This window comes from Cherax quadricarinatus, chromosome 53 (assembly GCF_038502225.1).
Source record: "Cherax quadricarinatus isolate ZL_2023a chromosome 53, ASM3850222v1, whole genome shotgun sequence".
Classification (NCBI taxonomy): Eukaryota; Metazoa; Arthropoda; class Malacostraca; order Decapoda; family Parastacidae; genus Cherax; species Cherax quadricarinatus.
Window position 1 is genome coordinate 9,939,879 of NC_091344.1, and position 16,582 is coordinate 9,956,460.

General features: G+C 39.1%; 1 protein-coding gene and 1 long non-coding RNA gene across 3 annotated transcripts in view; one reads left to right on the forward strand and one right to left on the reverse strand.

Annotated features, from left to right (window-relative positions):
- Nucleotides 1–4,074, forward strand: part of LOC128692409 (uncharacterized) — a 95,854-nt gene extending 91,780 nt beyond the window's left edge. For both annotated transcript variants that reach the window (XR_008407587.2, XR_008407586.2), the window contains 2 exons: nt 610–816; nt 2,799–4,074. This is a non-coding gene — a long non-coding RNA (uncharacterized lncRNA). The remainder of the gene's footprint in view (nt 1–609; nt 817–2,798) is intronic.
- Nucleotides 4,075–4,084: 10 nt separating this feature from the next.
- Nucleotides 4,085–16,582, reverse strand: part of LOC128692410 (golgin-45) — a 51,454-nt gene continuing 38,956 nt past the window's right edge. The window contains exon 8 of the mRNA XM_070096292.1: nt 4,085–8,703. Within this exon, the coding sequence (XP_069952393.1) occupies nt 8,539–8,703 (165 nt within the window). The 3' untranslated portion in view covers nt 4,085–8,538. The remainder of the gene's footprint in view (nt 8,704–16,582) is intronic.

Consider the following 16,582-nt stretch of genomic DNA (forward strand, 5'->3'; position numbering starts at 1 on the left):
AGTCTCCTACCGGCTTAAGCCAATGCACCCAACCTAGTCAGATCAGGTCACATTGACTTAAGGGAGGAACACGGCATGCTCCCTCTCGTTAATTCATGGTGATACTTCACTGTCCTATTGACCCTGTGTCCAGCTCACTCGAAAGTTTTCGCCTCTTTTTCTTTTTTGTTTGTGGTGAATGGTTCTCTTTGGTGTTCCTTTTCTCTTTGACTTCGATTCTGCTTGTTTCCACTAAGAACACCCTGTCATTTCGCGTGAGTTCTATTCCATCTCCTGGTTACCTACTGTGTTACTGTTGTCTTTTTCTTCTGGTGCAACTGCGAAGCAGTTTTGGTTCAGACTTTTCCTTTTGTTGTTTGGTCATTCTCAAAATGTCTCACAGCTTCGCTGAACAACATTTGTGACTTCTGTTCATTGCTCTGTTTTCATTTGTGCATCACTGTCTATAACTTTTCCATGCACTTTTGTTATTGTCTTCACTCCATCTGTGACTGAACCATTCAAAAAAAAATCAGATTTGTCAGCTGTATTATTATTCTTATTACTATTAGTATTATTAATCAGAGTTCAACTGACCCTCCAGCTACAGCATTTATACCTCTCTTTCAGAGTGCAGGTACTGTACTTTCCACCTCCAGGATTCAAGTCCGGAAACCACAGTGCCAGGAGCAAGAGGCTAGTAACCCCATCTCCTGTATATATTACTAAATGTAAAACAAAGGGTGATCCGAAAAAGGAGAAACTTTCGTTTCTTTTTTTTCGGATCACCCTGCCTCGGTGGAAGATGTCCATGTAGCTGGCACCCGTCAAACCTAAGTAAGTTTATTCGTTTATACACAAATACAGTTACATAGAATTATCATACATAGCAGCATATGTGTAGAGAACCTAGGATAACCTGCCAAAAAAGTCAGACATAGTGACTTATTTCCACTGGGGTCCTTTTATTGCTTTATTAATATACTACAAAGTGTGTAAAGGTAGAAAGTTGAAAGTGAACATAGAAAAAGAGTAAGGTGATGAGGGTATCAAATGATTTAGATAAAGAAAAATTGGATATCAAATTGGGGAGGAGGAGTATGGAAGAAGTAAATTTCAGATATTTGGGAGTTGATGTGTCAGCAGATGGATTTATGAAGGATGAAGTTAACCATAGAGCTGATGAAGGAAAAACAGTGAGCGGTGCATTGAGGTATATGTGGAGACAAAAAACATTATCTATGGAGGCAAAGAAGGGAATGTATGAAAGTATAGCAGTACCAACACTCTTATATGGGTGTGAAGCTTGGGTGGTAAATGCAGCAGCGAGGAGGCAGTTGGAGGCAGTGGAGATGTCCTGTCTAAGGGCAATGTGTGGTGTAAATATTATGCAGAGAATTCGGAGTGTGGAAATTAGGAGAAGGTGTGGAGTTAATAAAAGTATTAATCAGAGGGCTGAAGAGGGGTTGTTGAGGTGGTTTGGTCATTTAGAGAGAATGGATCAAAGTAGAATGACATGGAAAGCCTATAAATCTATAGGGAAAGGAAGGCGGGGTAGGGGTCGTCCTCGAAAAGGTTGGAGGGAAGGGATAAAGGAGGTTTTGTGGGAGAGAGGCTTGGACTTCCAGCAAGCATGCATGAGCATGTTAGGAATGAATGGAGATGAATGGGACCTGACAAGCTGTTGGAGTGTGAGCAGGGTAATATTTAGTGAAGGGATTCAGGGAAACCAGTTATTTTTATATAACCGGACTTGAGTACTGGAAATGGGAAGTACAATGCCTGCACTTTAAAGGAGGGGTTCGGGATTTTGGCAGTTTGGAGGGATATATTGTGTATCTTTATACGTATATGCTTCTAAACTATTGTATTCTGGGCACCTCTGCAAAAACAGTGATAATGTATGAGTGAGGTGAAAGTGTTGAATGATGAAAGTATTTTCTTTTTGGGGATTTTCTGCCTCGGTGGGAGACGGCCAACTTGTTAAAAAAAAAAAAAAATGATAATAACTTATAATTACCAAAGAACATGGCTCACTTTTTCACTTCACTTATGAGCATGATGTTATTTGGCAGACTTGTAATTAAATGTTTTGGTTTTCAATTATATTTAAATAATACATTAATTTCAGAGAGCAGTATTTGCTTCACACCGCCTTAGCTCTCAGGAAAATACCAGCTCAACTTTTTTTGTGATTGTCTTACCAATAACTGTTATTGCTGTACAGGCAGGGCCTGCTTTACAGTGCTTCTCTTTACAGCATTTTGTTTATGTAGCAGTTTTCATTTATACTCATTCATCATTTATTCAGACTTCCTACAATAAAATATTCACCACTCACTATAAGCTAAGTACGAAAATATTTTAAGGTAAGTAACGTGTGTACTGTATGTGCATTTTTTAGACCTAGCTCTATTGCTCACTTAATATGTGATAGCGTAAATTTGTTATCAGACTTTTATATGCATTTGAAAGTGAAGAAAGGTTATGTTTCACTGTACAGAGATTTTCGCTCTACACCAGTAGGCTGGAATCTAACGTGCATAAGCGGGGTCCTCTTGTATATACTTACAGGGGCTATACAGTACTTGAGGTAATGAGAAGCAATCAAGTTTGATCCAAGGTATAGGATGCCAGGTCCAATTCCTTTGATCAAGTTCACTACACTGGCATCAAGGGGCCTCCCTTGAGTAGTGTTCATCAAAAAATCCATACTAGTTAGTGAAGAGAATAAAACAAATAAGAAAGGTATACTGGAGAAGGTACGTACTTCAGTGCTGATGAAGAAGACACTTGTGTAACACTTCACTATATTTCAGATATTTCACCAACCAGTGGCTTTGTTAATGCAGCTCAGTGAATAATATTGTACATGGTGGAAGACTTGAAGTTGTTTGAAGTGATCAGTCCCTCAGCCTTCATGAATCCATTGGAGACAGACAATGTATAAGACAAGAAGAAATTATTTGAGGTAGAAAACATGAAAAAAGAAATTTTTTGATGTGATCAGTACCTCAGCCTTAATGAATCCACTGGAGACAAAGGAAGACATAAAGAAATTATTTGAAGTGATCAACACCTCAGCCTTGATGAATCGAGATATTGACTCCATCAGTATTCGTGGACAGTATATAATATTTCATTGCTGTTCTTTCCATTTTGAAGCTTTAAATCTGTAGGTGTCATACAATCCCTGAAGAATGGAAGACGGTAAGGTTTGATCCAAGGGTGGGATAACTAGCTCCAGTTTCTAGGATCAAGTACCTCTCACCAACAAGGTTCCTGTTTATCATTATTGATGCAGAAATATTTATAGTGTGGCAGTTTCTATTAAAATTGTAATATTTGCAGGAAGTGCTAAACCCTTTTGGGTCACAGGAATTTTAATGAATCATTGAATTAAATTCATAAGGAAGGGCTAAACCCATAAGGGTCATACAGCATCTAGGGAATAGGAGGCCATTAGGTTTGATCCAAGGAAAAGGAAAGGTTCAATACCCTGGATTAAGAGCCTGTCATCCACATCTTCCCATTATAATAATGCAGCATGTACATTACATACTTTATGAGTTGAATCATCATTGTACCACATGTACATGATGAGTTAAATCATGTGCATTATATACTTGATGAGCTAAATCATCATTGTACCACAGGTAAATTATGAACTTGATGGGTTAACTCATTGTCAGGTTTAAATAGATAGCAGAGGTTACCCCATTTATTATGGTCATTGTGATGTGCTAAGCCTTTAACCCGTAAATGGTCCAAGCAAATCTACGTTCACATGTGTAGTGCTACAAAAGTAGATCTACGTTTTTTTTACATATTTTCAAATATGACAAAAAAAAAAAGTACATCAAAGTTTTTTTTACACATTTTCAAATGTAAAAACAAAACAAAAAGATGATCTACTTTTTTTACATACTTTCAAATGTTGAAAAAACGTATATATACGTTTGGACCGTTTACGGGTTAAAGACTCATATACTCCAAAAGAAAATGACAGGTAATCAGGTTTGCTCCAAGGAAGGGAAGTTTAGTTCCAATTCCTTGGATCAAAAGTCCTTCACCAACAAGGGTGAGGTTAAGCATAGAGCATAACAAGAGGTGAAAAAACTTTATTTGGAAACAGTTTACAAGATATACAATAATGTAACAGTTCGCTTCATTGTATTTGTGTAGTAACTCAACATGGGATGATTATACATTAAATACAATGGTGTGAAAGAGGACAATTGTGTACAGTTCAGGGAATTTATTAAAGGAAACAATTTGCCAGGAGTGGCTTTACCAGTCCCAACAGGCCTGATAAAACCACAGGTGGTGAAACGTTTTGCCACATTATTATTATTATAATCAAAAAGAAGCGCTAAGCCACAAGGGCTATACAGCACATTTTGCCACAAGTGGCTTCACCAGTCATCTTCAGGACCGATGAAATCACTCACGGCAAAACATTTCATTTCATAAATGTCCTGAGCTGTACACAAGTGTCCTTTTCCACAGTTTATCACCATATCATTTACACCATTAAAACCAATAATTTTCTGGTAAAATAGCTACTCTCCAAATTTTAAGTGCAGTTAATATTTCCCCATGAACCAGCTATGAATATGATCTACTTTCTTGCCATGAAATTTGGTTAACAAATGCCAAAAAATTTAAATATTTTAATTTCTAACTCTGTTCTGTTACAGTAATTGAAAGTATGTTCTTTTGCAGCTAAAGGCAAATAACAATCTGATTTTAATAAGATACTATAGGTATGTATATGTGCAAAATAACCACCGTGAAAAAGTGACTTTCCAAGCACTTTCGTGATTTCTCACATTATCAAGGAACTGTTCCTTGATAATGTGAGAAATCACAAAAGCACTTGGAAATTCACTACTTTTTCAGTGTTTATTGTTTTGCATATTGTGATATCACCTGTTTACTGTGATTTTATTGCAAATATAAACAACTGGATAGTCACTAAAGAAACACACATAGGAGAAAAGTCTTTTATTTTAAAATCAAATAAAGCACTAAACTGAAAAGGGTCATGCAGCACTGCTGGGCAGAAAATGGTGCTGGGGCTATAAACAGTTAGGTGCAAAGGAGATCAAAGGTGAGGGGAGAAAATGGCTGGAAAGGACGTTAGGGGCTGTGTGTTCAAGTTCGTATAGTAAAGCAGTTGCTGACAAAAAGTCAAAAAGTGATCGTAAGTGGAACGCAGGGCCGTCTGCAAGAAGGGAAGGCAAGGTAAGAGAGGTAGGGTGGCAGCGTCGGTGCAGGTAAATCCTGTGAGCTTGCTGGTAAACCAGACAATCCACAAGAAAGTGAACAACTCAAACAGGGACCCAACAAACTTCACAGAGAAGAACAGGGTGTCATTCTACGAGATACCCACGGGTAAGGCGAGTATGACCCATGCAGAGATGGGGAAGCACAGACTCCCGAGTATGGCAACGGTGGTAAGAAGATAGTCATAGACCGAAAAGCTGTTTAATAGAGCGCAATTTGTTATGGTGCTTGTCCGACCACCGTTGTTGCCAATGGCTGCAAAGACAGGTAGAAATGATAAAATAATCCCTGAACGGAATACCTCTATAGGAAACTGGACGATCACGCACCGCCAACCATGCAACAGAATCCGCCTGTTCAATGCCCTACACATCATGCCCGGGGACCCAACAGAAATGGCGTCTTACCTCTTATGGCAACATCGGCGGTTGCCGGTCACTCTGTAATTTACTTTTAATGTGCGTTTTTCTTTTATTTTTTAATATTTTATTTTTTCAAGTAAATTTTATGGCCTGTGAGACCAGTTTTTGCTAGCTACACGGTGCAACCAAAGTTGAATATGCAGGACCAATGGATGAGGGGAATCAAATTGTTTAATGACCTGTAAAGCACCGAGGGAATTTGAAATGATCACAAATGCTGAAGGAGACATACATGTAATATGGAGAAGTGCTATGAGGATGTCGTACAACTCAGCAGTAAAAATACTAGCCAACAAATGACCTCGGATAATACTGTCAGGGAACACCACCTCGAACACGGCAGTATGGGAGAACACACATGAACTGTCAGAATCTCCCAAAGGGAAAGGGAAAAGGCAGATGCTACATGAACATACAAGAGAGGCAACTGGAGAGAGGACTAGTGTGAGTGAAAATGTAGAGAAAATGGACGGAGTAAGCAGGGGCACCAATCAAATAACGGGCCTCTACTAATGTCTGAGACCAACCTATACGTAGAAGGAACCTGAAGGTCATGAGAGAGGACAAAGTACCAAGGTAGTGAGCATCGCAAAGATCTGCTAAGGCTTTCAACAAAGAATAAACATAGACCCTGATGATGAAAGGGATCTAACTTAGAGCTGCAGAAGAAGCTGCAGAATAGACTTGGTCTCCATAATCAAGGAGCCTTTTAACTATGGCCAGAAGACAATACGGTATTGTCTTCTGGCCATCTCTGTTTCTTGCTCTGAATGTGGCTTGAGAATGGTCCTGGATGGACCAAAACTCATCTTAAGGGATTTAGGTCAATTGTTCCAGCCCCAGTAATGTGACTTTCTTCATTAATGGATAGATATTTTGAGAGAGTACTGTAACTGAAAATAAAGTGAATGGTACTGAACTGCGATTCCTTGTACTACAGTCGGTTTCATTATGATGCTCGTATGTGTTATATGAAGCTCTCTCGTATGTGTTATATGAAGCTCTAAACACCTCATCCCGTGCAAGGAGTGGTGGAGGTAAGATCCTCCATGAGCTAATCATGGGACAAATACTATTAATTATGATTTCTTCATGTTTAAATCTTTCAGAGAAATTATAAAGTTATTAGAAGCAGCATATAGCAAAGAAAAAAAAAAAAAAAAATCTGACAATTTCTAACATTATAAATATATACTACAATATATATGTTATGTATATATTATATAAGTGTACATTAAGAATTATGTATAATTATGTATGCACCTACATTACTATTTCTCATTCACCTATTTAAAAAATATACATAAAAATGTTTATTCAAGCATTTAAGAATATACAGTGCATCAATAATTACATTTTCATTGTAATCACAGCTCATGTGTAATATTTGAGACATCATGCTCATTACAAAAATAGACAAAAAAATACTATGAGTATACCTACAAGATGAGTAATATTGGTAGCAAATAATGCAATTCAGGCAGTGTATATATTACCTATCCATATTATATCAACCAACCTCACTTTATTTTTAAACGAGTAGCATATGTCTGTTGCAATATTACAAAAATAATTTTTAAAGCTCCAGTCAACAATGTGCATTTAAAATGCAGATGTGTATGTAAACTTGTATTATTTGTTGGTAAAAAAAAAAAAAAGAGGCAAAGCTCCATACACAATGGTGATACTAAACAACCCATTCAAATACATGATCATTTAAAAATATAATTATATTTTGAACAGATGTAACTCTGGATTATACTATTACATAAAATATATAATAGTTGTAACAAACTTTATAAATCTAATGCTTAAAATATATCTCCAGCTTCAACAAACTATTGTATACAAAAGCTAAAATTGTGCCTTCAACATATTTTAACATACCTATATAAGTTAATTGTGACTATCATGATAATTCAAACCAACATGGAAAATTAATACTTGACGTGCTGTTGGAGTGTGAGCAAAGTAACATTTATGAAGGGATTCAGGGAAACCGGCAGGCCGGACTTGAGTCCTGGAGATGGGAAGTACAGTGCCTGCACTCTGAAGGAGGGGTGTTAATGTTGCAGTTTAAAAACTGTAGTGTAAAGCACCCTTCTGGCAAGACAGTGATGGAGTGAATGATGGTGAAAGTTTTTCTTTTTCGGGCCACCCTGCCTTGGTGGGAATTGGCCAGTGTGATAATAATAAAAAAATAATAATAATGGAAAATTCAGCAGAAATATATTACCAAAAGTTCTGAAGAAGTTTTCATGCTGAAATATTTTGAGTAAATATTGAAGCCTCAATAACAATAGAAAATTACAGGGTCTTTCATATAGTGCTCATATTTATGGCAAATAGACAGTTAATGGCTCAAAATGGAATACCAAGTAATATTTTCATGAGTTGAGCATCACAAATTAAAACATACAATGATGTTCACTGAGGCAATTATATTAATTCATGCTGGCAAACCATTAGGATCACTCTCAAAAGACATATTATTATTACAAACAAATGATCTATGTAAAATGATGTGAAATAATATTCATAAGATTATGTAGACATACAGCAAACCCTTGATATAATGGACCTTGACACAATGGATTTTTAAAAATAACAGGCAAAATCCAGTGGATAAATTGTACTTTTAATACCTCTATTTTTAATGTTTATTGCAAGATAACAGTAAATTGTAAGTAGAGTACAACATTAGGTATAGAGTACTTAAGTGTTTTTTTGCCATTTTTATCATTATTCTTATTAAACAGGAACTCAAAAAACCCCTCCTATAAGTCCGTTAAATCAAGGCTTTACTTATATTATAAACAGAACTTCAGTTATTTGACATTAACCTCGATCACACAACTTTGATCTCGCCATTGCAGTGTGAGCAGCAATTGACAGTGACATGCTCATAACGAGCAGTTGGATGAAAGCGATGCATCATGGCAGCTCTTCCTGGAGACACAGTGCTGCACTCAGCACATGCTGTACCCTCTTTAGAGCATAGTCGGCCCACCAACTGCAGATGAACACGTTAGTGTCAAAATAGGTATAACAGATGATGTAAAAGTAATGTAAAAAAAAACATGAAATAATTACAAAACAAGGAAAGCAAGTCCTAAAACCTGCAGGCCAGTGTATATAGTTTCAGGACTTGCTTGGAATGGGTTCAAGCCTCACCTGTACTGCGATTAGTTTGCTATCATGTTATTGCAATTTCATGAGTCAAGAGAACATCAATTGTTATTTTCTGCTTTTACTGCTGCATGATATAGGTGTAATAATTAATGGTCATGAAAAGGCTAAATTTATATATATATATTTTTTAAGAAAATTCTGATAGAGATGAGAATAAAATATATATAGTACTGGATCTGTTACAGCTTGGTAATAAGCAAAAATACTCTTATGTTAGGGGAGGATATGCACATATGTTAAGTACAGTATACTTGGAGGGTGTTCCAGGGTCAATGCCCCCACAGCCTGGTCAATGACCTGGCCTCACAGTGGATCAGGGCCTGATCAACCAGTCTATAACTGCTGGATGCAGTATATAAATGTGTTAGCTCTGAGAATGATTATCAAATAGTTATATTTTCAGCGGTGAAAGTTTTCTCTAAGAATGAGGAAACACTAAGAATCATTTCCTTAGCTATTAAGATATGTCTGATTGCAGCAGGAAGAGTGGGATTTTTTCCTATCCTGGAGTTTACCTGGAGAGAGTTCAAATTCGGGGGTCAATGCCCCCGCGGCCCGGTCTGTGACCAGGCCTCCTGGTGGATCAGAGCCTGATCAACCAGGCTGTTACTGCTGGCTGCACGCAAACCAACGTACGAGCCACAGCCCGGCTGGTCAGGAACCGACTTTAGGTGCTTGTCCAGTGCCAGCTTGAAGACTGCCAGGGGTCTGTTGGTAATCCCCCTTATGTATGCTGGGAGGCAGTTGAACAGTCTCGGGCCCCTGACACTTATTGTATGGTCTCTTAACGTGCTAGTGACACCCCTGCTTTTCATTGGGGGGATGTTGCATCGTCTGCCAAGTCTTTTGCTTTCGTAGTGAGTGATTTTCGTGTGCAAGTTCGGTACTAGTCCCTCTAGGATTTTCCAGGTGTATATAATCATGTATCTCTCCCGCCTGCGTTCCAGGGAATACAGGTTTAGGAACCTCAAGCGCTCCCAGTAATTGAGGTGTTTTATCTCCGTTATGCACGCCGTGAAGGTTCTCTGTACATTTTCTAGGTCAGCAATTTCACCTGCCTTGAAAGGTGCTGTTAGTGTGCAGCAATATTCCAGCCTAGATAGAACAAGTGACCTGAAGAGTGTCATCATGGGCTTGGCCTCCCTAGTTTTGAAGGTTCTCATTATCCATCCTGTCATTTTTCTAGCAGATGCGATTGATACAATGTTATGGTCCTTGAAGGTGAGATCCTCCGACATGATCACTCCCAGGTCTTTGACGTTGGTGTTTCGCTCTATTTTGTGGCCAGAATTTGTTTTGTACTCTGATGAAGATTTAATTTCCTCGTGTTTACCATATCTGAGTAATTGAAATTTCTCATCGTTGAACTTCATATTGTTTTCTGCAGCCCACTGAAAGATTTGGTTGATGTCCGCCTGGAGCCTTGCAGTGTCTGCAATGGAAGACACTGTCATGCAGATTCGGGTGTCATCTGCAAAGGAAGACACGGTGCTGTGGCTGACATCCTTGTCTATGTCGGATATGAGGATGAGGAACAAGATGGGAGCGAGTACTGTGCCTTGTGGAACAGAGCTTTTCACCGTAGCTGCCTCGGACTTTACTCTGTTGACGACTACTCTCTGTGTTCTGTTAGTGAGGAAATTATAGATCCATCGACCGACTTTTCCTGTTATTCCTTTAGCACGCATTTTGTGCGCTATTACGCCATGGTCACACTTGTCGAAGGCTTTTGCAAAGTCTGTATATATTACATCTGCATTCTTTTTGTCTTCTAGTGCATCTAGGACCTTGTCGTAGTGATCCAATAGTTGAGACAGACAGGAGCGACCTGTTCTAAACCCATGTTGCCCTGGGTTGTGTAACTGATGGGTTTCTAGATGGGTGGTGATCTTGCTTCTTAGGACCCTTTCAAAGATTTTTATGATATGGGATGTTAGTGCTATCGGTCTGTAGTTCTTTGCTGTTGCTTTACTGCCCCCTTTGTGGAGTGGGGCTATGTCTGTTGTTTTTAGTAACTGTGGGACGACCCCCGTGTCCATGCTCCCTCTCCATAGGATGGAAAAGGCTCGTGATAGGGGCTTCTTGCAGTTCTTGATGAACACGGAGTTCCATGAGTCTGGCCCTGGGGCAGAGTGCATGGGCATGTCATTTATCGCCTGTTCGAAGTCATTTGGCGTCAGGATAACATCGGATAGGCTTGTGTTAACCAAATTCTGTGGCTCTCTCATAAAAAATTCATTTTGATCTTCGACTCTCAGTCTGGTTAGCGGCTTGCTAAAAACTGAGTCATATTGGGACTTGAGTAGCTCACTCATTTCCTTGCTGTCATCTGTGTAGGACCCATCTTGTTTAAGTAGGGGCCCAATACTGGACGTTGTTCTCGACTTTGATTTGGCATAGGAGAAGAAATACTTTGGGTTTCTTTCGATTTCATTTATGGCTTTTAGTTCTTCCCGCGATTCCTGACTCCTATAAGATTCCTTTAGCTTAAGTTCGATGCTTGCTATTTCTCTGACCAGTGTCTCCCTACGCATTTCAGATATATTGACCTCTTTTAGCCGCTCTGTTATTCTTTTCCGTCGCCTGTAAAGGGAGCGCCTGTCTCTTTCTATTTTACATCTACTCCTCCTTTTTCTTAGAGGAATAAGCCTTGTGCATACATCGAGTGCCACCAAGTTAATCTGTTCTAGGCATAAGTTGGGGTCTGTGTTGCTTAGTATATCTTCCCAGCTTATATCGGTTAGGACTTGGTTTACTTGGTCCCACTTTATGTTTTTGTTATTGAAGTTGAATTTGGTGAATGCTCCCTCGTGACTAATCTCATTATGTCGGTCTGGGGCTCCACGCATACATGTCTGAACCTCAATTATGTTGTGATCTGAGTATATTGTTTTTGATATGGTGACATTTCTTATCAGATCATCATTGTTAGTGAAGATGAGGTCTAGTGTATTCTCCAGTCTAGTAGGCTCTATTATTTGCTGGTTTAAATTGAATTTTGTGCAGAGATTTAAAAGCTCGTGTGAGTGTGAGTTTTCATCAGAGCTGCCTCCTGGTGTTATTACTGCAACAATATTATTTGCTATATTCCTCCATTTTAGGTGCCTTAAGTTGAAATCCCCCAGGAGCAAGATGTTGGGTGCAGGAGCTGGAAGATTTTCCAGACAGTGGTCAATTTTTAACAGCTGTTCCTGGAATTGCTGGGATGTTGCATCCGGAGGCTTGTAGACTACCACAATGACTAGGTTTTGGTTCTCGACCTTTACTGCTAAAACTTCCACTACATCATTTGAGGCATTAAGCAGTTCTGTGCAAACAAGTGACTCTGCAATGTACAGGCCAACCCCCCCCCCCCATTTGCCTGTTCACTCTGTCACATCTGTATAGGTTGTAACCTGGGATCCATATTTCGTTGTCCAAGTGATCCTTTATGTGGGTCTCAGTGAAAGCCGCGAACATTGCCTTTGCCTCTGCAAGCAGTCCACGGATGAAAGGTATTTTGTTGTTTGTTGCTGGCTTTAGACCCTGTATATTTGCAAAGAAGAATGTCATCGGACTGGTGGTATTGTTGGTACTGGGGGGGGATTTTTTTTCCGGCATTAGTATCTGTATCTGTTGGTTTGGAGTGGAGGCCATCGACTGTGGTTCCACTCCAGGAATGACTGGATTTGGTGTACGATTTCTGCCATTTCCTGCCAGTTTTTTTTTTCCTTCCTGGCACTAAAAAACCTCTCCCTCTTGAGTGGCTGTGGCTACCCAGGTTTTCCCATGGCCTGGATGTTTTGTATCTTTTTGTCCCCTTTAGATGGTGTGCCTGGCAATTTAAGTTATAGCACAGTCTTTCCTGTACTGAAGAGGTACACATTTCAGGGTGAAAAAGCTTACAGGAAGGGAGTTTGCATTTTCCTGTTGTCATATGTGCACGGCATTTTCTAGGGTGGTCATAGTTGCACGTCCCGTCTGTTTTTTTTTCAGATTTCCCATGTCTGCAGATTCCAAGTGCATAGTATGTGAACAGGCTTGGTTTCCGTTTACCTTGGGTTTCTGTGACTGTATTCCCTGTTGGTGCATGTTTCCCTGTCTTATTCCTATCCTCCCTAGCACCAACAATGGAGCTCCCACCAGTTGTTTTTGGTAATATATCCTCACTATTGCTAGTGGAGTCCTCTTGTTTGCTATTTCCTGTGGTATTTCTAGTTTGCAATATTGGTTTTATCTTATCTTTGACTACACTTGTTTCCCCACTACGGCTCCTGTCCCCTATGAGGTCATTTATATGTATTCCTTCCTGCGTATAATTCCCGACTACCTGGACAAAATCTCCAGCTTCACCATTACTGTCTCCCAGGACAGCACTTCTCCAGCTTCACCATTACTGTCTCCCAGGACAGCACCTCCAGCTTCACCATTACTGTCTCCCAGGACAGCACCTCCAGCTTCACCATTACTGTCTCCCAGGACAGCACTATCAGCCCCACATTTACTGACTACCAGGACATCACCTCCAGCCTTACAGTTTCTGACTACATGGCCAGTATCAAGGGCAGTACCATTCAGCCCAGACTTTTTATGTTCCCATCTGTTGTAGAAAGCTTCCAGGTTTTCTATGAAAGCAGCTTTGATGTTATCCTCTTTTAATACCCTTGTGATTTTAGTCCACAGATTTATCTCATTTGGGCATACCCAAAAACACTTCCCTGTTTTAATACTGCTTGTAGCTAGTTCTTGGATATCTGCACAAGGGGCGTGACACCAATTTCCACAAAAATGACAATTTATCCATGTGGAAGCCCGTTTGTTTGATTGACTGCAGACTACACAGAGCTTCATAATGATTTGAATGGTTGATTTACTGTAATTCTACTAGCAACCTCTTGAATACTCTATTAATAACCTCCTTAAATGAAGCTCTAGCTATTTGTATTTCTATTTCTAACTGTACTTGTATATTGGACAGCTTACCGTGTACGTTCCTGATTTATATTTATTGTTTGTGTTTGATAAGGGCGCCTACAACCCCATCCGTTTACAGTCTGCTTTATTGTCCAACGAATCCGTTTGAAACCAGTCAAGGGTTCGGACCAGTCAAGGGTTCGGACCAGTCGAGGGTTCGGACCAGTCGAGGGTTCGGAACCAGTCTGATCTGATCAGTGGGTCACTTATTTAAAACATACTGGTCGGTGATTTGGGCTAACACATGAAGGATCTACTTGAATTTATCTACCCGAGTAATATGTGATTTGATTGATACAAAAGTATAACTTGCGTGTTGAAGAACCTGTGATTGCTGGCAGCTCCTACAAAGACGAATGGTCGAGCCTCAACCCTTGTTTACCAATCGCTGTATCTAGCTTTTCTAGGTTTTTTTCGTCTCTACCACAATAAATGCTATATTATCACTATAGTTGACTGGTGGAAATTTTGGAGGAAGGACGCTTTTTCTGTAGTAATAATTGCTTCTCGTTGTGTATATTGCGACCGCTGGTAACTACAGGTTATATGAGATTCATAGTATACGTCTGGTATTTCAAGAAAAAAGAAACTAATGAAAGTCACTCCACTCCACTAAGTACCATTATAATACTGGTTAGTTGCTACTACAACACTGTATTCTGCTATTCACTGGTATCACTAGATTATATGCGTGTACACTAGCAGGCCAGGAAGATTATTAAAACAGCTGACCTCTGTGGTAAGTTTCTGGCGACTTCTGGCACCTGCCTCTATAGGCTTATCACTTCATTTACAAATTCACCTGTTTTCAAATGACACTTTAGCCTTTATCATCTATATACTAGGGAGCCACTGTAGTATACACTATACACTATGTATACACAATGTTATCAGGGAGACTTTCTTTCCTCTGACAAAGAAAAGTTCTATTATTATTATTTTGCACACGGAACACAGGCCTATGATTCCCCTCTGGCAGTAAACTCTGCTAGGTACTGCACACTAATTCTCCTTTTTTGACTCAGTATATAATGTTTTCCACCCAAGATTGGTTCCAGGCGCTAGAGGGATGTATCGTATAGGATTGATGGCACAAATTAAAGTTCTAGCACGTAAGAGCGACCGTGAAAACACGAGAAAACCCGGAGCACAACGAGGCACGCTGACACGAATTCTTCTTCCATAAGCTATGTGTCGTAAGAGGTAACTAAAATGCCAGGAGCAAGGGGTTAGCAACTCCTTCTCCTGTATACATTACTAAAGTTAAAAAGAGAAACTTTTGTTTTTTTTTTTGGGCCACAGCCGGTTTGTTGAAAGAAGAAAGATCAAACGTGGTTTTCTTGTGGCAACAGCTATGTACAATAACTACCAGCATACATTATTATATTCATGGGGAAGCACTAAATTTGTGGGGGTCATACAGCAACCTGGAGAAGAGGTAATCAGGTTTGATCCAAAGGAAGGAGGAGATAACCAAAAAGCACTTCAGCATTAGGGTACCTGTTTTGAAGGGACTAAAAGCTTGTAGAAATCATTTTTTTGGTTATAAATACATGGCTTTTCTAACAACATCAATAATAAAAGTAGATGCATAAAACGATAATAAAAGATTACATTATTTTTCTCTAAAGAAGTTTATGGCTTCTTAAAGATTTGCTAATATGTAACGAGCAAAGGCACAATGAAAAACAAACCATTGAATTATAAAAATATAAGAAGCAATCAAATTCAAGAAAAATCTTCAATCACATTCATAAAACAAGCAGTGACACTTTTGCTAAACGAAGAAGCTGAATATGTTAATAAGACACAATAAAGAAGGGCCCCACATATTCGGCATCCTCTTTTCAGAGTTCCGTGTTTTTAGTGGTTTTCTACTGAGCCAGTGTTCATTAAGTAGGGTGATTTTTCTGATTTTCCACAATTTCTGCATAACAGTTGTGTAAGGGAAAGGTAACAAGAGCCATATTTTAACCCTTTCAGGGTCCCCAGGCCCTCTCCCAGACTTGTTCTCAGGGTCGCCCAAATTTCAAAAAAAAAAAAAAAAATTTCTTATGAAAAGATGGAGAATCTTTTCCCGATCAAAATGACACCAAAAGTATGAAATTTGATGGAAAACTTATGGAATTATGCTCTCGTGAAGTTAGCGATCTCAACGATGTTTACACATCGGCGATTTTGCCCACTTTAAGCCCTATTTTCGGCCAATTCCAGTGTACTAGTCTACAAAAATCATAACTATTTCGCTAGAACTCCATTTTTTCTATCGAATGAGTACAAGAAACCACCCATTTACCGATTTCAACTATCCAATACAGTGGTCAGAATTTAGCAATTTTGCCAATTTCATACAAATTTCAAAAGATGCCAATTTCCAAATAGGGTCCAGAATAAACAAGACAGACATTCCTGGCACTAAAACAACATTTCCTCTGTTCATTAGTCACGTCCCCAAGCCCCTCTTACATTCTTTTGCTTTCCACTTGGAATTTTCATTCTCACAAAAACTAGAAGATTTACTGTTATGCAGACTACTGCATTAGTGTAGAAATGGTATAAATAATATTGGCGCACTTGTGAAAGAATATTAGACTCACCAGTTGATGTGTATTGGACACTTAGCATGATTTGTTTACTTTTGAACTTCGGTAAAAATCGAACATTTCTACTACTTTGAGCTCAATTTCAAGGTACTTTTCATTGTAAAACCAGTCAAAATCATCTCAATTTCTGTAATATGTCTTCCA